This window comes from Ipomoea nil, unplaced genomic scaffold (assembly GCF_001879475.1).
Source record: "Ipomoea nil cultivar Tokyo-kokei standard unplaced genomic scaffold, Asagao_1.1 scaffold0317, whole genome shotgun sequence".
Lineage (NCBI taxonomy): Eukaryota > Viridiplantae > Streptophyta > Magnoliopsida > Solanales > Convolvulaceae > Ipomoea > Ipomoea nil.
Window position 1 is genome coordinate 1463733 of NW_017616745.1, and position 21439 is coordinate 1485171.

Sequence of the window (21439 nt, forward strand, 5' to 3'; positions counted from 1 at the left end):
TATACTTTTTTTAGTAAATAATAAATATGCATGTATATATTGATATAGTAGGGATAGAATACACTTTTCAAATATGTAATTTCAACAATTCAAAGGTATTGAAGTTTTGAGTTTTGTTGTGTACCAAGTTCAAGAGATACCGGTGTATATTAAAGTAGATATTTGTAATAGGTAAGGGTTGATGATTAAAAAATCAACCCAAAATATAGTTAAGACTTTATGTAACACTAATATTACAATAAATGGATAGTCTTATATGAGATCATCTAACGTGAAATTTTAGCCAATGGCTTGGAAACACGCACTTCATTCTTTATATATTTTTAGTACCTTCCCACCCCTATTTGATTAGTAAACACGGAAGATTGAATTGAAGAAGCTTTAATCGTGATGAAATAAAACTACAATTTACATAAAATTAAATTCAATATGTCATACAAATAGAAATAATTAGACAGAACGGGTGCCATTTCTTTTAATTAAAAAAAAAATGGCACCGTTTTAGACCATGGCCCACAGTAAAAATTGCCTAATAAGGCTTAGTTCAGGGCAATTTATATTGTGCACTAGGGCGCGTATTGCATTGTGCGCAGGGCCGGATTTTAGGTTTTTGGGGCCCTGTTCTGGTAAATAACTGAGGCCCTCCAAAATCATAATTTTTAATATGCAAGTTTCGAACCTTTAACCTCCCAGTAAAAATACAATAAATACACATTGCTATCATCTCTTCATAGAACCTTTTAAGTTTAATTGAAAACTTTTAATTTTTATATCTAAACTAGCTCAGTAAATATTAAATATTGGACCTCTAAAATTTGGGGCCCCTCTAAAACTGGGGGCCCTGTGCGGTAGCCCAGCTTGCACAGCCTAAAATCCGGCCCTGATTGTGCGCCCAGGTGCAAAATGACGTCGTTTTGGATTTTTTGTTTTTTGTTTTTTGTTTTTTTTTTTTTTTTGTTTTTTTGTTTTTTTGTTTTTTTGTTTTTGTTTTTTTTTTGGAAATTCTGCTTTCCTGTGTCGACAGTTAATTTTCTTAAAAAAAATCTCATGTTTCGAAAATGTACATAATTGTATAGTAGAATGTACATAATTGTATAACAAAATACACATACTCTTTTTTGAAAACATAATACACATAATCTAACATAATGCATAATACACATAAACTCTTAACATAATACACATAAATTTCCTGTTTCGGATGTACATAATTGTATAAAAAAGTACATAATTCTATAAAAAATGTACATAATTGTATAAAAAAAATGTACATAATTGTATAACATAATGTACATAATTGTGTCAATTCTCTAGACAACTTAACAAAACGACATCATTTTGGGAGGCGTATGGCGCACAGTGCTATGTGTACCGTAGGGCAGGGTATAACGATTGTTAGTTCAGTTAGTTGGCCTAAGGAGTCCAGTCAAAACTAATGTTCAGCTCAGCCGTCAACATTGCGAGTTGGATTGCTAAACTCAACTTCAAAACCAGCCATCTTAAATGCATTAATAAGGAATAGCCTAAAATGAAAATTATTTAGGAACCCACCATGCAAACCACAGTAAAATTAATTTGCCTAATAAGGCTTAGTTAGCTTAAGGAGTACAATCAAAACTAATGTTCAGCTCAGCCGTCAACATTGCAAGTGGGATTGCTAAACAAAACTTCAAAACCAGCCATCTTAAATGCATTAATAAGGAGTAGCCTAAAATGAATATTATTTAGGAACCCACCATGCACACGTACCATAGATCATATATACAATTATCACAAGGCATGCATACTTGGAGCTAGCTAACCATATATGATTAGGGATGGAAATAGGCCGAGTTGAGCTGAGTTTTAAAAAATTGGACATGGACTTGTTATGTATTAATAATATTAGTATTATGTGGTTGTAATTAGTATTTAACTACTAGCCTGATGTATAAAAAAAATAAGGGAGAAAAAAACTAAAAATAAAAAGTCATTGTCTATGCATTAAATATGAAATTTTAATATATTTATGTGTGTGTTATATTTTTATATATTTATTTAATTAAATTTTAATTACTTATTTATTTTTATCTCAATTTCTATTATTACCATTTTCATTCCAATTACATACAATGTTTGAACCAAACACACCCTTATAACCTTTTTTTTTTTTTGAATGTCACTGACTCTATTACAATGTAGTATCTGTTCATATACTTTCTCAAAGTACTGAAACACAAAGAACCAACCTTCCAAATAGAAGTCCAACTCGGGTATCATTAGACCACATAGTCTTGGTATAACCTAATGGTATTAATTTAGTCAATTGTCCACCTATCTATCTTATACTCCAAATCTCCAATGATCGAGTTGATCTATAAATTAGGTTGTTGGCGCGCTCTTATCTTATCCAAAAATTTTAAAACCCTAAAAATCAAACATAATATATAATTAATGTGCAATTAATTTTAAATAAGTTAATACCAAATTTGGTCTTTACTATTAAGATTTCACCATTTTAATCCTCAATTTCCAAATTTGCTCAATTTCACCCCAAGTATGTAATTGTAAATCAAAATGTTTCTAATTACTTAGTTGAAAATTAAATTGAGTAGAAATCGATGACTAAAGTGGTGAAATCCTAATCCCCGAGAAACCAAATCTGGTTAGCATCCATGATTGCATGCAACTTGCTCCCTTTAAATGCAGCCATGCCCGAGCTCATTCAATTCAATGCAGGAAGAAATATATATAATGGAGATTCTTTACAACTTCACTGCAGTTGTCTTTTCATTTATACTTTAAACATTTCTATACAAATTCCTGGATTGGGTATGGTTGAAACCAAGGAGGATACAAAGGGTGCTTAGGCAGCAAGGTTTTTCCGGCAATTCTTACAAGCCATTGATCGGAGATTTGGTAGAAATCCGATACTGCACCTTACAAGCAAACCGCACCGGACCTTTGGACAATCTTTCCGACGACATTGCCCCTCGCATTCTCCCATTTCTTCATAATGCTATCCAACGCTATGGTTCGTCGCCAATATTCTTAGCTTTTTCAACAACGCCCCGGCTTAATATACTATTGGAAATTATGGAATTTCCGACCATCGGAAAATGATCATAAATCAAGTCAAAAGTCTGGTTCTGACCACTTTTGGTATCCGGAAAAATCTTTGTTACTATTTCCGACCACTTTTTACTTTAGACTTGATATTAGATCACTTTCAGGTGGTCGGAAATTCCATTATTTCCAGCCGTGATATATTATGTTTCCTATTAATTAAAAGTTTCTGAAATTTTTAGGCAAGAGACCTATTCTGTGGTTAGGAACAACACCCGCCGTGATCATCTTAGAGCCCGAATTGATTAAGGAAATGCTCGCAAATTACACCACTTTCCACAGGCCAAATCAGACGGCAACGTTGGAGGTGGCACGAGGATTATTTACCTGTGAAGCAGACAGATGGGCGATGAACAGAAGAATTATCAACCCAGCTTTCAACATGGAGAAGTTGAAGGTTTATCTATACTTCAATCCACCCCATAATTGACTTGCTAAATACTCGTTTGAGTGACGAGAAAACCCGCAGTCATTATTTGTTAGTGTACACCTAGTAAATTTATCTTGTGACATTAGTTGACAAAGAATCATAACGCACTGCTCGAAATTATGAAATTTTCAATCATCTGAAAGTGATCTTAAATCAAGTCGAAAGCAAAAAGTGATCATAAATAGCAACAAAGGTTTTTCCGGACACCAAAAGTGGTCGGAACAAAGCTTTCGATTTGATTTAACATTACTTTTCAGGTGGTCGAAAATTTTATAATTTCCAACAGTGATGAGACCGCATTGGTTAAACCCAATTTTGTAACCCTAACCAGCAAAAAACACCATAAGCTGGTAAATTAGCTTCGATTACTCATAGCTGACGAGCTCAAATCCAGTCAACTTATAATCTTGTGACTATCTAATCAGAGTTGCTCCCTAAATACTTTGTAATATTGAATTTTGTTTTTTTTTTTTTCTGTGATATATATATATATATATATATAGGTTATGGTGCCTGCATTTTGTGAATCCAGCGGTGAGATGTTGGATAAATGGGACAACATCGTAAAACCAGAGGGGTCGGAGGTCAACGTTTGGCCATATCTTAACATCTTAACCAGCGATGCGATTGCTCGGACGGCTTTTGGCAGCAACTTTGAAGAAGGAAGAAACATATTCGACAATGTTGCTAAGCTCACCATGCTTATCCACTGAGCTTGGACCATTTGCCTTCATCCCGCAATATTGGTGGGTTAATTAACTTGTCTTATTTTAAATATAGTAGTGTTAATTCCCCATTGGCTCTATTACATTGTAGTATACCATTAGACCACATAGTCCTGGTGGAGTATATGTTCATAATTTTATTACTATATGTTAATAACTGTACATTCATAACTCCATAACTGTACGTTCATAACTCTATAACTGTACATTCATAACTCCATAACTGTACATTCATAACTCCATAATTGTACATTCATAATTTTCGAAACTCTATGTTCACAATTTTAGAGCTCTATGTTCATAATTTTATCACTATATGTTCATAATGGTAAGTTCATAATGTTAGAGCTCTTTGTTCATAATTCGATCAATAACTGTACATTCATAATTTCATAACTGTAGATTCATAATCTCATAACTGTAGATTCATAACTCCATAACTGTAGATTCATAATCTCATAACTGTAGATTCATAACTGCATAACTGTAGATTCATAACTCTATAACTATACATTCATAACTCCATAATTGTACATTCATAATCTTCGAAGCTCTATATTCACAATTTTAAAGCTCCATGGTCATAATTTTATCACTATATATGTTCATAATTGTAAGTTTATAATATTAGAGCTCTGTGTTCATAATTTCATAATTGCATAACTGTACATTCATAACGGCATAACTGTACGTTCATAATCCAAAAAAAAAAAAAAATAACGCCGTTAACAGCAAAATGCGTGCGATTTTTTTTTTTTTTATTACTAAATGACGCATTTTTTTTTTTTTTTGAAAAACGACGTCGTTTTGGGCTCGTGTCCACAATTCAGGGCATAATATGCCCCTACTTTGTGTATGTGATCATATTTAATTTGAGTTATTTACGTTGTAATTGTTCCTAAACTTTACCATTCTGACCAACTAAGTTGCCCATAGAGGCCGTACTAGGTGGTCATACTAGGTGCAAGCTAGTGTCTAGGTGTTGACCTGTGAACGCCCGTACGTGCACAAAAATATAAATTAAAACGAATCATATGCTATTTAAAATGTTTACTCAACTACATACTATGTAGTGTAATGAAACCTCTATTTTTGAATTGGTTGTAAGGCCATTGATTCTTTGGTAAAAATTATTGAAAAAGTATAAAACAGATACTACCTCGATGTTCTTTGATCAATTGTATTTTTACACATAGGATGCACTACACGATCATTAGAATTTAGATGTACTGGGTAGTTTTACAATTTAATTTTTTTTAATATTAGTTTAGTATTAGTATATAAAAGAAAAGACCAAGGTTCAAATCTCGGCGGCGGCAGATTTCTTGTGCGCATCGACATTTGGCCCTGTCCATTGAACCCATTGAATCACCGTGATTTACGATTTACACCTCCCAAATACTCTGTCGGGCCCTTAGGAAAAACTATGAGTTCGTTTATAACAATAATAACTATTCCTGCTTATATATGTATTGGGATGTGGCTTGGAGGGTTGATTTAGCATTGTGTCATCAAAACGTGACACCATTATATTACAACATAAGAAGTATAGATAAATAAAGTTATCCTAATTATACTGCAGGGTTTTGCCAAGTAGGATGAAAATGAAGATACAACAAAAGAGGAGGGAAGTGAGCGGGTTAGTACGAGAAGTTGTGGTTAAGAGAATGGAGGAGGTGAGAGTAGGCAAGGCTGCAACAGGCACAGATCTACTAGGAATATTGTTAGAATCAAACCTAGAAGAAACCAGCAGAAATGGAAACATGAAGATGGGATTGAGTATCGATGAAGTAATAGAAGAATGCAAATTGTTCTACTTTGGTGGCCAAGAAACCATCACCAACTTGATTGCATGGAGCTTAATTTATTTGGGTAAACACTTGGAGTGGCAACAACTGTTCTACTTTGGTGGCCAAGAAACCATCACCAACTTGATTGCATGGAGCTTAATTTATTTGGGTAAACACTTGGAGTGGCAACAACGACTTAGGGATGAAATCATACAAGTCCTTGGCTTGGCCACCATTCAATCTTTTGACTTTTCCAAGTTGAATCAACTCAAAATTGTAAGTATAGGTACTAAACTAACTTAGATTGCTATAGCTGACTAGTTCAAGTCAAAAAACCCTCATTCGAGATCAACAGCTAGAGTATGGATTGATCCTGTTGGACCCCAGCGGCATAGGCTGGATTATAACACAATACACATAAAATTTTAACTGAATACACATAATGAGGTTTGGTCTGTTCGGATGGAAGGAGTGACGTCAGTGTGACGTCAGCATGAAATGCGCACATTTTGTGCCTGGGCGCAGGTGCACGATATAAATTGATTGGTTCAAACCAAGAAGGCCCGTCAGGGCCAAATTTTGGGTTGTGCCTCAAATTTTAGAAGGCTTAATATTTAATTTTTACCTAGCTAGTTATGATATTAAAACAAAATAAGATTACAATTAATCTTAAAAGATTTCATAGAGAAATAGTAGAAATGTGTTTCTATGATGTTTCATCTTAGAGGTTTAAGGTTCAAACTTTGTCCTTTTGCAGATGAGCATGGTACTACATACTCAATGAGATTCTGAGGCTGTATCCACTTGCTCCAGTACTGCACCGCGAGACTCGCGAGGACACAAAACTAGGAAACATTATGTTGTTGAAAGTTGTTTGCGTGTATGCGAACCAACCTGGACAGCAACAATGAGTCGAACAAACGCAATAAAATGAGTAGCAGCTTCAGCTTCGAATAGCAGCAATAATTGGCGTGCAGCTTCAGCTTTGAACAATTGCAATAATTGGTAATTAGCGTGGCAGCTTAAGCTTTGAGCAGCAGCAACATTTTGCAATTGGCGTGGAAGCTTCAATTTGGGACATCAACAATAATTAACAATGATGCAGGGATGACGCAGCGTGGTAGCTAAAACTTTGACATCTTCCGTTCCGATCATCAACAATAATTAGCGTGAAGCCTCAGTTTCGAACAGCATGAATGAAGCAGCGTCAAACAGAAATAATAATAATTTAGAACAACAATAATATATCTGTGGCGTGTATAGTAATCACTCCCTTAAAAGCATTTGCGACCAGGGTATCGCATGCTCTCGACAGAAAACACAGATTCTATGAACATATGAGTTCAGAGTTTCTCAGGTAGAAAGAAGGATTTTTGAGTGTTCTCCTAGCAGAGAGATGGAGTGTGTTATATATACTGAGAATAAAACCACCCCATCCAGTGAAATGCTACAAAGAAGGAGAGCAAGTGAAGGAGAATCACTCATGTCCCATGCACGTTCACAGTTTGTGAATAGTGTGCGGACAAGGTGGTCAAAACTCCTTAAAAATAGGAGTTAAAAATAGGAGAAGGTGGTCAAAACTCCTTAAAAATAGGAGTTAAAAAGATGTGCGGGTCAAAACTTTGACCCCACCACACCGCGCGTGCGAACCGAGCGGGCGGCGCGGGCTCTCCCCTTGTTTCCTCTTCATAACACTTCAAGCCTTCTAAATTGAGTGGTAATTTAAATAGTGAGAAATAGTGAGATACACAAGCAATGTGGGACAAAGCTTGATACTTAAATGTTCCCAACAATCCCCCACACATTTAAGGTGGCATTGTTATACCGTACCAACTTGAGTTTACACCAGAGTTAATTTCCATATCAGTGTATAAAACTTGAACTGACATGTAGTGGAACTAAGTAACCCTTTCCCGAGAGTGAATTAGATCTTGAACTCATCGGTCATTCGAGTTTTGAACTTAGTTGCACTCATTAACTTTGTGATAATCCCTGTTTCGTCTACCTCTACATGTAGACTTTTCAATCTGTCAAGTCTATCTCTGCATAGACTACCTGTAACAGGCTACAGATTTGTCACTGGTTTTCCCAGTTTTGTAAGTCTTTCCGTAATCTCATATGCCCAACATATATGGTGCATCACGAATTTCTTACCACATTGGGTTTCAAGCCCATCTCCCTTGACGTATCAAGGACGGTCTTTCGATTCAGACCTTTCGTGAAGGGGTCTGCTATATTCTTTTCAGATCTCACAAATTCCATTGTGATTACCCCATTCAGCATTAACTGCCTCACAGACTCATGTCTGACTCTTATGTGTCTTCTCTTGCCATTGTAGACACTGTTTTGCGCAACACTGATGGCAGTTTGTGAGTCACAGTGTATAGGCACTGCAGGTGCTGGATACCCCCACAACGGCACGTCTGCCAATAGGTTTCTAAGCCACTCTGCTTCCTGACTTGCTAGATCTAAAGCTATAAACTCAGCTTCCATCGTTGATCTGGCAATGCAGGATTGTTTTGATGATTTCCACGATATAGCGGCTCCACACATAGTGAATACATATCCACTTGTTGAGCTTGCATCATCACCACCGTTTACCCAGTTCGCATCACAATACCCTTCTAGCACAGCTGGAGACCCTTTATAATCTAGGCCCCAGTCTACTGTGCCTCTCAGGTATCTCAGTACCCGTTTTAGTGCATCCCAATGTAAGACACCTGGGCTGTGGGTATAGCGACTGAGTTTGTTTACTGCGTATGCAATGTCGGGTCTAGTGTAGTTCATTAGAAACATCAGACTATCGATTATTTTTGCATACTCTTCTTGTGACACACTATTCTCCATGTTCTTTGACAATTTTACACTGGGATCGTACGGGGTTTTGGCTGGAGTTACATCATAGCTCCCAAACTTCTTTAGAAGTTTCTCTGTATAATGACCTTGAGATAAGAGGTAACCCTCTTCGGTTTTTGTGACTTTTATCCCAAGTATTACATCGGCCTCCCCTAGATCTTTCATGTCAAATTTGTCACATAGACTTCTTTTTGTGTCGTTTATGGCCTCAATATTAGGGCTAAAAATCAACATGTCATCTACATAGAGACAGATGATTACAATGCTAGACTTTATCTCTTTAGTATATAAGCAGGCATCTGACCGATTTGTAGTATAACCCAGGTCTAATAAAGTTTTATGAAATTTTTCATACCACTGCTTGGGAGCTTGTTTCAAGCCATACAGAGATCTCTTAAGCCTGCATACTTTCCCTTCTTGGCCAGGATCTGCGCATCCAGGAGGTTGTTCCATATAGATATCTTCTTCTAGTTCACCATTGAGAAACGCCGTCTTCACGTCCATTTGGTGAACTAACAACCTGTGTAAAGACGCCAAAGCAAATAGAACACGAATGGTTGCTATTTTTGTTACCGGTGAGTAAGTAAAGAAATAGTCCTCACCGAATTTCTGAGTGTAGCCTTTTGCCACGAGTCTGGCTTTGAATCTTTCAATTGAGCCATCTGGTCTCAATTTCCTTTTAAAGATCCATTTGCAACCGATAGGTTTGGAGCCTCTTGGTAGATTGACCAACTCCCAAGTGTGATTTGACTGTATAGAGTCTAATTCATTTTTAACAGCCTCTTTCCACAATGTGGAATCTACCGAGCGCATAGCTTCTTGAAAGGTTTTTGGTTCTTCTTCTAGGACCAATTGACATATGAATTGATCACAAATTTCATTTATGTCTTTCAATTCTGTCAAGTAAGTTATGAAGTCAGAACCAAAACTTTTCTCTATTCTAGCTCTTTTACTTCTTCTTGGTTCCTCTGAAGTGTTTGAGAAACTCGGAAAAGAGTCAGTAGAATTTTGTTGAAGGCTAACATCAGATGAGGGACAAGGTGTTTTCAAAGGAAAGACTGTTTCAAAGAAAACGACATCTCTTGCTTCACCCATTGTACGATTTTCCAAAAACATGAACCTATATGCAGCACTATTTTCAGCATACCCAACAAAAATGGCGTCTAAGGTTTTAGGTCCCAAGTTGGGCCTTTTGAAGGACGGCAGTCCTACTTTAGCTAAGCAGCCCCATACTCTCAAGTAATTAAGGTTAGGGGCATGCCCCTTCCACAGTTCATAAGGAGTTTTATCAAACCCTTTGTGCGGTACTCTATTTAGAATGTGGTTTGCTGTTATAGCAGCTTCTCCCCACAAAGAGTCCGGTGCACCTGAACTGATTAACATTGCATTAATCATCTCCTTGAGAGTTCAATTTTTTCTTTCAGCAATGCCATTTTGTTGAGGAGTGTATGGTGCTGTTACTTCATGAATAATTCCAGAAGTTTCACACAGAGATTTAAGAGAATTAGATTTATATTCTCCGCCTCTATCAGATCGAAGTCTTTTTATCTTTTTGTCTAACTGGTTTTCAACTTCATTTTTAAAAACCACAAACTTTTGTTCTGCTTCGTCTTTTGATCTCAATAGATAAAGTTTAGTGAAACGCGAAAAATCATCTATAAACGTAATGTAATAACGTTTTCCACCTCTACTTTCAGTGGTTTTGAAATCAGCTAAGTCCGTGTGAATTAGTTCTAAAACAGATGTCTTTCTTTTGCATACTGTAGAAAACGAACTTCTAGCAAATTTAGATTCAACCCAAATTTCACATTGTGTGCATGCTTCATTTGACAGTTTTGGCAATAAATTCATGCTCTTTAGTTTGTTTAAGCATTTAGTGCCAACGTGTCCTAATCTATCATGCCAAAGATTTAAAGAAACAATCATATACGCAGAAGAGGAAACTTTATTATTAGCTACATTGTCTGAAAGGAGATCACATTTAGTTGAGCCTACAAGAGCACCCTGATTTATAGCTACAGACGCATCTAACACAAAAAGGCCAGCACGAAAGTATCCCTTTCCCAAGTATTTTCCACAGTGAGTCAGAACCATGCGGTCAGACTCAAAAACCATTTTTATTCCAGCCTTATTCAATAGGCCTCCGGAAATTAGGTTTCTACGCAGTGAAGGAACATAAAGCACATTTTTCAATAACAGAAGCTTTCCAGAAAAAAGTGTTAACTCAATTGTTCCTCTACCACTTACCTTAGAGATGCTTGAGTTTCCCATAAAGACTTGTTCGTCTCCAGTGTTGAGCTCGAGCACCTTGAACAGGTCTTTGTTGTTGCAGAAATGACGAGTAGCTCCCGTGTCCACAACCCACTCATCTGGATCTCCTACCATGTTTGCTTCAGTTATCACTGCAGCTACCATTTCGGTATCTCCTGAATTTTCCACTACGTTTGCTTGATTCTTTTGCCCTTCACCAGTAGGTTTTGGACCTGTCTGGTTCGTTGAACCCTTTCGGTGATAACATTGAGCAGCCTTGTGGCTACGTTTCCCACAAACATAACATTCTTTATTTTTTTTCCCTTTTTTCTGAACTTTACCGTTTTTCACACGGTTATTATTGTTTGGTTTTGAAATCTTCCTTTGGTTTCTGGCACCTTCCCCAGATTTAGACCTGTCAAAACACCCACCCGATTCAACTATATTAGCTTTAATATTATCAGAAAAGTTACCAGATTTTTGAACCAATCGGTTCTCTTCTTCTATATTGATAGTGTTGATTAGCTGCTCCAGAGTCTGATTCTTCAGTTCGTGCTTCGTCTTGTTTTTGAAGTCTAGCCACGAATCAGGCAGCTTATCAACCAATGCGTCCAACAGAAACGCATCATTCACCAGGGCTCCTTCAGATTTCATGTCAGCTACCAGGTTTTCAAAGTCGTGTACCTGTTCAGTAACGGTTTTGTCGTCCGTCATCACGAAGTGCAGCCATCTATGCACAACATATTTTCGCCTTCCAACATCATCAACGCCAAACTTGGCTTTCATTAGCTCCCATATCACTTTAGCAGACCGGTACGGCGAGTAAATGTCAAAAAGCGGATTACTTACTCGTTTAAGAATTTCTGCCCGTGCAGTTTTATTATCTTTCTCGAATTTTGTTCGAGTTGTCTGTAACGCTATAGTGGCCTGAGCCTGAGTCGTTTTTTCAGCTGTTGAGTCTGCAGAGGATGCTTGCTTTTCTGTTGTAGTAGTTTTATCAGTTTGAGCAGGAACTTGCGCCACTGTCTCCGTACTCTTCTCAGAATCCTCAAAGATGACATAGTCTACATCTTTAGATTCGAGAATCATCATCACCTTACCAGCCCATCGCTTGTAGTTCAAGCCCCCAATGAGAGGTTCAACCGGCGTGATGTCGGAGTGAGTGTTCGACATTGTTGATTAACACAAATGCTTTTAACTTGTTGAAAGTTGTTTGCGTGTATGCGAACCAACCTGGACAGCAACAATGAGTCGAACAAATGCAATAAAATGAGTAGCAGCTTCGGCTTCGAATAACAGCAATAATTGGCGTGCAGCTTCAGCTTTGAACAATTGCAATAATTGGTAATTAGCGTGGCAGCTTAAGCTTTGAGCAGCAGCAACATTTTGCAATTGGCGTGGAAGCTTCAATTTGGGACATCAACAATAATTAACAATGATGCAGGGATGACGCAGCGTGCAGTGGTAGCTAAAGCTTTGACATCTTCCGTTCCGATCATCAACAATAATTAGCGTGAAGCCTCAGTTTCGAACAGCATGAATGAAGCAGCGTCGAACAGAAATAATAATAATTTAGAACAACAATAATATATCTGTGGCGTGTATAGTAATCACTCCCTTAAAAGCATTTGCGACCAGGGTATCGCATGCTCTCGACAGAAAACACAGATTCTATGAACATATGAGTTCAGAGTTTCTCAGGTAGAAAGAAGGATTTTTGAGTGTTCTCCTAGCAGAGAGATGGAGTGTGTTATATTTACTGAGAATAAAACCACCCCATCCAGTGAAATGCTACAAAGAAGGAGAGCAAGTGAAGGAGAATCACTCATGTCCCATGCACGTTCACAGTTTGTGAATAGTGTGCGGACAAGGTGGTCAAAACTCCTTAAAAATAGGAGTTAAAAAGATATGCGGGGTCAAAACTTTGACTCCACCACACCGTGCGTGCGAACCGAGCGGGCAGCGCAGGCTCTCCCCTTGTTTCCTCTTCATAACACTTCAAGCCTTCTAAATTGAGTGGTAATTTAAATAGTGAGAAATAGTGAGATACACAAGCAATGTGGGACAAAGCTTGATACTTAAATGTTCCCAACATATGTTACTCGCAGGAGTGAATATTGTGGTGCCATTACCTTCATTGCACCGCGACAAAGATCTGTGGGGTGACGATGTACTAGAGTTCAAACCAGAAAGGTTTAAAGATGGAATTTCAAAGGCATCCAAAACCATAGGTGCCTATTATCCATTCGGCGGTGGTCCGAGAATATGCATTGGGCAAAACTACGCATTGGTGGAAGCCAAGGTGGCCTTGGCAGCAATCTTACAACGTTTCAGCTTCGAGCTTTCTCCATGTTATAAGCATGATCCTCAGTTGATTTTAACTCTTAGGCCTGCTTCAAATGCGGCCAATTTGATAATACGCAAGCTATAAGTTGTGTTTGTACGTTTTACTAGAAAACTTGCAACTGTTACTTGAAGTTGTGCACGTTGTGATTGGGTGAAATGTGTAGCTATATTTACTATTTGTACTGTAAAAGTTTACTATGTATTATCTGTTGAATAAAATATTTGTGATGTATGTATTACTATGTTTTTCAAATATGTAATTTCAACAATTCTAAGGTATTGAAGTTTTGAGTTCTGGTTAGTCAACCATTCCCCTTCCCGCAGTTCAATATAATTGTCATACGATGGTGGCGACTGGTTCATGGGTGACGACTCCGACGTGGGGTGCTGTTGACGGTTGAGTCCGGCTGTCGTTTTTTTTTCCCCTCGCCGAGGGTGTGTTCTCAGTCGCCATTCCTCGTCCAGAACGTGCGGTAGTGTGCGGCGTCGATGGACCAGTGCTGCAACGAGGCGATCATTGCTCCAATATAATGCTTTGGGCGAAACCAATTCCCAGGGTGTGATGGGCAGTGTGTACAGGGCCTAGTACATATTCACCGCGCCATACTGATCTGTGATTACTAGCGATTTCAACTAGAGCTGTCGAAACGGTCTCGCAGGGCGGGACGGGCCAAAACACACCAAAGCCCGTCCTTGTAGCGGCAATCGTTATATCCTACACCACGGCGCACATAGCACTGTGCGCCGCGCGCCTCCCAAAACGACGTCGTTTTGGGGTCGTGTTGGGAGGCGCAGTAGGAAGTTGCTGAGATTATGTGTATTCGTTCACAACGTTATGTGTATTGGTTCATACAGTTATGTGTATTTTTTATACAATTATGTACATCCGAATCCGAAAATTTGTGTGTATTATGTTAAGAGTTGATGTGTATTATGTTAAAAGTTTATGTTTATTATGTATTATGTTAGATTATGTGTATTATCTTTTAAAAAGAGTATGTATATTTTGTTATAACATTATGTGTATTCATGTATAACATTATGTGTATTCAAGTATAACATTATGTACATTCTTGAACAGCGGGTTTTTTTTTTAAAGAAAAGCCTACTGCCATTCACTGGGGCGGGAAATTTCAAAAAAAAAAAAAAAATTAAAACGACGTTGTTTTGCATCTGGCCGCATAGTGCAATGTACGCCGTGGTGTAGGATATAAATTGCCTTGTAGCGGGACGAGCTAAAAAGCCCGCCTCTTAGCGGGCTTGGAATGTGGTCGGCCTGCCCCGCCATGCCAAAGCCCGCTGGCGGGGCGGGCTAGCCCGCCAATCAATTTTTTCACTTTGTTAATTTAAAAAAAAAAATCATTGTACAATATCCTTAAAAAAAAAAAAAGAATCACTGTATAGATGTACAGTAGCACTACCTAGTATTGTATTCCTATAAATCTATAATCCTATAAGTTATAACACACTAACACAATTACACAAACCAAAATAACATATATTAAATACTAAATATATATACAAAATATATATGTATTAGCAGGTCGCGGGCTAAACCCGTGACCCGCCTGACCCGCCCCTCCTAGACCCGTGACCCAGGAGGGACGGGCTAAAAAGCCCGCCTCCTGGCGGATCAAAATTTGAAGAACCCATCCCCTACCTACGGCGGCATGGGACGGGTCGACCCGGCGGGTAAAACCCATTTTTGACGGCTCTAATTTCAACTTCATGTTCCCGAGTCGCAGAGAACAATCCAAACTGAGGCAATCTTTTCGGATTCGCTCCGCCTTACATCATATCCTTGCTTCCCATTGTAGCACATGTGTGGCCTAGCCCATAAGGGCCATGCGGACTTGACGTCATCACTGGCACTCTAGCAGTCCTTAGTGAGTGTGGCATACACTTTTTTTTTTTTTTTTTTTTTCAGAGCCATTTTGGCGGGGCGTATTAAACCTACTACGTATGCTAAACTGCTTGTTCATGAACATGTTTGTAAACATTATTATACTAATATAAACGAGCTTCTTCACGAGCTCTTAGCACATGAAATTTTGTGGTTAACTTTTTTCAATATTCTTTTAAACAAATTTCTGTGCACCTTTCGAAGTTTTCTTCCACCTAAGGATATTCTTATCACTGTAACTTTATTTCACTTTCTAAAATGAGTCATCTTAACTATAATAAATCTATATGGTTTGGGAAGTAATTAATGTTACAATTAATGTCACAACATCCTTTATTATAAAAAAAAAAAAAAAAGAAAAAAAAGAGCACAACATTTGAAAAATAAAATAGCTATATATTATATAATCATATAAAAAATGTACTTTTAAAAAATAAAATAGTTATATATTATATAATAATATAAAAATATGTTCAATTAGAGTTTAAATTTACTCATACAAAATTTGAAATTTGCTTTCCAAATGTAATTATCTTAGTTATTATTCGTATTGTGAAAATTATAATATAGATGAAATACAATTAAGAATAAATCAATGTAATTATGTAAATTCTCTCTATAAGTTTATTTGAATATGCACATAATTAGAGATTATATTAACCATACAAAATTTTAATTTTAATTAATTTTAATTGTAATTGTAATTTTGTATTCTATAAAAATAATAAATATTTGACCAATGGAAGCTCAAAAATATTATTATATTAAACAATTTAAAATATTTTAGTTTTTTTTATTTTTTATTTATATTTATAATAACATAATTTTTTTCCGTGCATCGCGCGGGTGAATTACTAATACTTCTAAATTATCAAATTTATAATTTTCTCACTATTTTCCCTACATCTAAAATTTCAACTCTCTCAAAAGTGAGCCTCAATTTTAAATCTATATAATTTCAACTCACTTTTTAACAACAACAATAATAATAAAATAATTTAAAATATATAGAAAACAAGTACAAAAGCTACAAAATTTAGCAAGCTAGCAAGCCAAGTGTCAAAAAAATAAATTAAAAAGTAAAAATTTAAAAAGAAATTGCCATGTGATCAACTTGCAAGCCCATATCATTTCAGGGATGGAGTTATCCTAAGAATGTTACGTTGTTGAAAATTACCGACCACCTTAAATTTGGAAAATTATTATGTGTCGTGTAGATCATAAAAAAATATATTTTAATATATTAAAAGTACATTATTTGTGTACTGAGTATATATTTTATAAAATACCAAGGACTTTTTGATCCAATGATATCTGGTCCCCCTTCTCTTGTAATAATAATTTTTTTTTTTTTATAAAATAATAGACTTCCCTTGAATATAACTATATAAGGTATTTTTATATACTAAAAGTACATTATGTGTATATTATTATTATTTTTTTGAAATGAATGTATTTTATTTGATAGTATACACAATAAATAATGATTGCTTAAATTTCAAAAGGAATTTGGATGAACTTCGACATGGACAGTAATCCGCTATTATCCAACCGTGTGTGCATTAACTCATTCGTTTCATCTTGTTTGTGATGTTAGAGTGAACAAATTGTGGTTGAAAATTGCACCGAACTGAGTGCCCAATCTTAAATTTTAGTATATAATATTTTTGAATAACGAGGGAAACACACAGTCAAATCGTACTAAGACCCTTTGTAATGAATTTGATCAAGAGAGTATTGATAAAAATTTATATGTCAACATTCTAATCATGGTTGCAAATATTGCGCTTAGGCGTCGATTAAGCGCTAGGCGTTAGCCGGCCGCCTAAAGTATCACCGTAATCGGCGGTCTAGGCAGCTGGCGCCGACCGACTAGGTCACCTAGTCGATCGATCGACTATTTTTTTTTTAAACAAAAGGTTAGTTCGTTCAAAACGACGCCGTTTTGAGCTAAATAACCCTAAATCGTTCAAACCTAATATTTTTATGTTAATATTTAATATTTTAGTATTAACTATTAAATTATTAAATAGTTTATAATTATCAACCATGTGATATAGTAATTATATTCCGCTCATATACTAGCTCATTTAATAATATATGAGGTTAAACTATTTAGCTCATTATCAACCCTGTGATAATATCATTTCGATATAACTACAGTTTTATTGGACAATATACACTCAAATAGGTGAAACTGTTATGTAGTTTCATTTCAACACAACTGCAAATTCATTTCGATATAACTACAGTTTCATTCGACATTATAAACTCAAATATGTGAAACTGTTATTCATTTTCATTTTATATACATTGCAGTTTCATTTCGACACAACTACAGTTTCATTTCAATTCAATTATAGTTTCATTTGATAATATAAAAATAATATGTGAGACAGTTTCATTTTAAATACACTGTAATTTCATTTTGTAATTAACACACAAAAAATACGCGCTCTATTAAGATGTAACGGAGACCGTTTCTTTACTTAAAGAAATGATACTGTTTTTGAACCATGGTCCACAAAGCGTTGTGTACCATGTCCACGATATAATTGCTAAGAATAGGATTAGTTGGCCTGAGAAGTCCAATCAAAATAAATGTTCAACTTGCTCAAATTCGACAAATTATTGCATGGACTATGACCCACACAATTGTATCCTTAGTTGGCCTGAAAGTACATTATTTTTGTATTGAAGGTCCATTATATAAAATAATGTACTCTTAGTATATTAAAAATGTACTTTAAAAATATATTTTGTGTACATAAATAATGTACTCTTGTTATATTAAAAATGTACATTTTATTTATGGTTCACACAATTGTGTGAACCTATACTATGGTCCATACAATAATAATTGCTCAAATTCAAAACCAGCCAGCTGAAATGCATTAAATAAAGAGTAGCGTAAAATGGCAAAATCTTTACGAATCCACCAACCACCAACTCGATCCATTAAATGGTCATTTGGTACTAGTTCCAAAATAAATAAAAATAAAATAAAATAAAACATGTATATAATATCTTGATTGAAGATACGACATAATATGCATATGGTTCAGAATGCCCATAATAATAATAGATCTTGATCCATTAAAAAAATGAAGAGTACAATTTTGCAATTGCCTTTTAAAATCAATGTCTTGTTAGATTGCGAATATTTTACAGTAATTTTAGTATGAGTTAATTCCAGCAATGCTCCTCCAACTATGTTGATTTTTCACAATTGATCCCTGATTTTTAATTTTGACAATTTAGACACATGATTTTCGAATTCTTTCCAGTGTTGGTCCTTCCGTTAAATGAAGGTTAAGTTGACGTCAATTTGAGGAGTAGATCTGGGGGTTCTCGACGCGTCGAGCAATTACAGAACGCAAATGAGACTTTTATGGCAATTCTCGACGCCTAACTCTCTTTGGCTCTTATTAGTATAGTAGATAATAGATAGTAGATAGTAGATAGATATTAGATATTCATGGTGAATTACCTGTCAGAAATCCAAACTCAAACCCCCAATTTTTGTAGCAGAAATCGAATCCACACCTTGACGCTGGGAGTAATAACTTGTTGATTTCTTAGTATTGACAGCAAATTATGTTGTGCATCTGTGTGGTGCACACGGATGCAAAAACGACGTCGTTATGACTAAAAACGCGCGTCCACTTAAAAAAAAAATCAGTTTTGATTCCCGGCAACAGCATTATGTTGTGCATAATTTGAACTATATATCCAGAATCAATGAACTAAAAATCCAGAATCAATGAACTAAAAATCCATATGAATGAACTAAATATCCAGCATGAATGAAAAAAAAAAATCAGTTTCGATTTCCGTCTAAATATCCAGAATCAATGAACTAAAAATCCAGAATCAATGAATTAAAAATCCAGAATGAATGAACAACATAATGCTGATGAGGAGAATCAAAACTGATTTTTTTTTTTTAAGTGGGAAGCGCGTTTTTAATCAAAATAACGTCGTTTTTACATTCGTGTGCACCATGCATGATGCACATGGATGCACATCATAACTATTGTTGTTTGGTTGTTACTTGTTAGCAATAACAAATCATAATAAAAAGAAAGTAGACAATTAAAGTTGACTCAATAATTAATTAATCCTCCAAAATGAAATAATTATTGTGCTAACTTTCTGTTTGCCGGGAAAGACCATTCTTTATTATCAGGTCCACATCCTAATATTAAATAGCATAGCACGTCTATAAGGGGAATTCTATTTGCACCACCTTAATTGCTATTTACACCACTTATTTAATAGGTGTGATAATTTTTAGGAAGTGTAAATAAAAAATTACTATTTGCACCACCTTCATTAATTTTAGTCAAAACATTATTTTTTTAACAAATATTTATTATAAATGACACCTTTTCCCCTTAGATATATGCTTTTAACACTTTTTCCCTCATAATTATTCATGTATCCACATTTGCCTCCTAGTTATATTAAAAGTGGCATGTTTTCTCCCTTTTATGTTTGATAGACGTTTTTACCCTTAAAACTATATATTTCATTTATTTTTTCTTCTCCAACAAATTATTGTTTATATGTACAGATGGTCACGGTTTAGTTCAAACAATTTTTTTTTTAATTTTATTGTCAGTTCAAAATGTATTTATTTATTATAAATTTTATTTTTTATTTTTTTAAAAAAATAAATTTAATAATTATTTTATTATATTTTATTTTTTCGGTTCTGAATCGTAAGCAAAGCCAAAGGGAGTTTGTTTTAATTTGCAATCACACGTGTTATATATTACTCTTCCGAACTTTATTCCAGTTAAAAAGGAAGAAAAAGTATTGATTTCTTAGACTTTCGCAGTCATATTGAAGTTGACAATTCATTACGTTCCAATAGCATTTTGGAGTGTGATTTTATATCTAAGATTATATTTGATTTCTCTCTTTTTGAGGAATGCACACCTTCATTAGAGGACATATATACTAGTAATCTACAATTACTTTGATTTAACAGCAATTGGTTTTTATATGATTATTATATATAATATGATTAAGCCAACTATCATGTAATATGATGACATTTTAATTACCATTTCAAATAAATGGTCATAGGTTCGAACCTTGGGAGTGGAGCTTAGATTCTTAGGGTTAAAAATGTTTTAAAAAATATAGAACAAATATAACTAATTGTGAAGGCATAACACAACTTTATTTTCCTATACTTACGATTCAGAACCAAAATAATGAAATAAAATAAAATAAAATAATTATTGAATTTATATTATTTTAAAAATAAGAAATGGAATTTATAATAAATACATTTTGAATTGGCAATAAAAAAAAAATTGTTCGAAGCGAACCATAATCATCTGTACATATAAACAATAATTTGTTGGAGAAGACAAAATAAATGAAATATTTAGTTTTAAGGGTAAAAATGTTCACCTAACATAAAATAGAGAAAACCTGCCACTTTTAATATAATTGAGGGAGCAAATGTGGATAAACAAATAACTGAGAGGAAAAAAGTGTTATAATCATATAACTCAGAGGGAAAAAGTGTACAATTTTTCCTAACTGGAAACTTTTAATTTGATTGCTATAGTGTCCGGTTCAGTTAGAACCGAACCGTGGTCATCCCTACGTATACGCAATAATTTGTTAGAAAAAAAAAATAAAATGTTTGCTTTAAGGGTAGAAATGTCAATTTAATATATTGGGGGGAGGGAAGGGGGGGGGGGGGGGGGAGAATCGTCACTTTTAGAATAATTGAGGGGGCCAATATACTAACATGAATTATTCGGGGGTAAAAAGTACTATAAGTATATAACTTAGGGGAAAAAAGTACTATTTTCTCTTAATTAAATTTTGAATTAAAAAATTATTAATTACACCTCATAAATGAGGTTTGACTAAGGTGGTGCAAATAACAAAATGAACCACCATTTGACTATTTACACCACCTATGTAATTATTAAAAATTTTTACTTTTTATAATTTCAAAATACTTTATATCTACTTTTGACCAAAGGGTGGTGCAAATATTGCACCA

The 21439-nt window shown here is 35.2% G+C and overlaps 1 protein-coding gene and 1 long non-coding RNA gene across 2 annotated transcripts; one reads left to right on the forward strand and one right to left on the reverse strand.

Annotated features, from left to right (window-relative positions):
• Positions 1-2739: 2739 nt before the first annotated feature.
• Positions 2740-6906, forward strand: LOC109168334 (cytochrome P450 CYP72A219-like). The gene is made up of 5 exons (XM_019317347.1): positions 2740-3013; positions 3288-3502; positions 4039-4281; positions 5843-6326; positions 6808-6906. Exons 3-5 carry the CDS (start codon positions 4157-4159, stop codon positions 6832-6834), a joined length of 636 nt encoding a protein of 211 aa, XP_019172892.1. The 5' UTR covers positions 2740-3013; positions 3288-3502; positions 4039-4156; the 3' UTR covers positions 6835-6906.
• On the reverse strand, positions 6646-20185 carry LOC109168356. Its single transcript, XR_002052076.1, has 3 exons — positions 20173-20185; positions 10497-10499; positions 6646-6756 (listed from the first exon to the last, which is right to left on the reverse strand). It is a non-coding gene; the product is annotated as an uncharacterized LOC109168356 (long non-coding RNA).
• Between the last annotated feature and the right edge of the window lie 1254 nt (positions 20186-21439).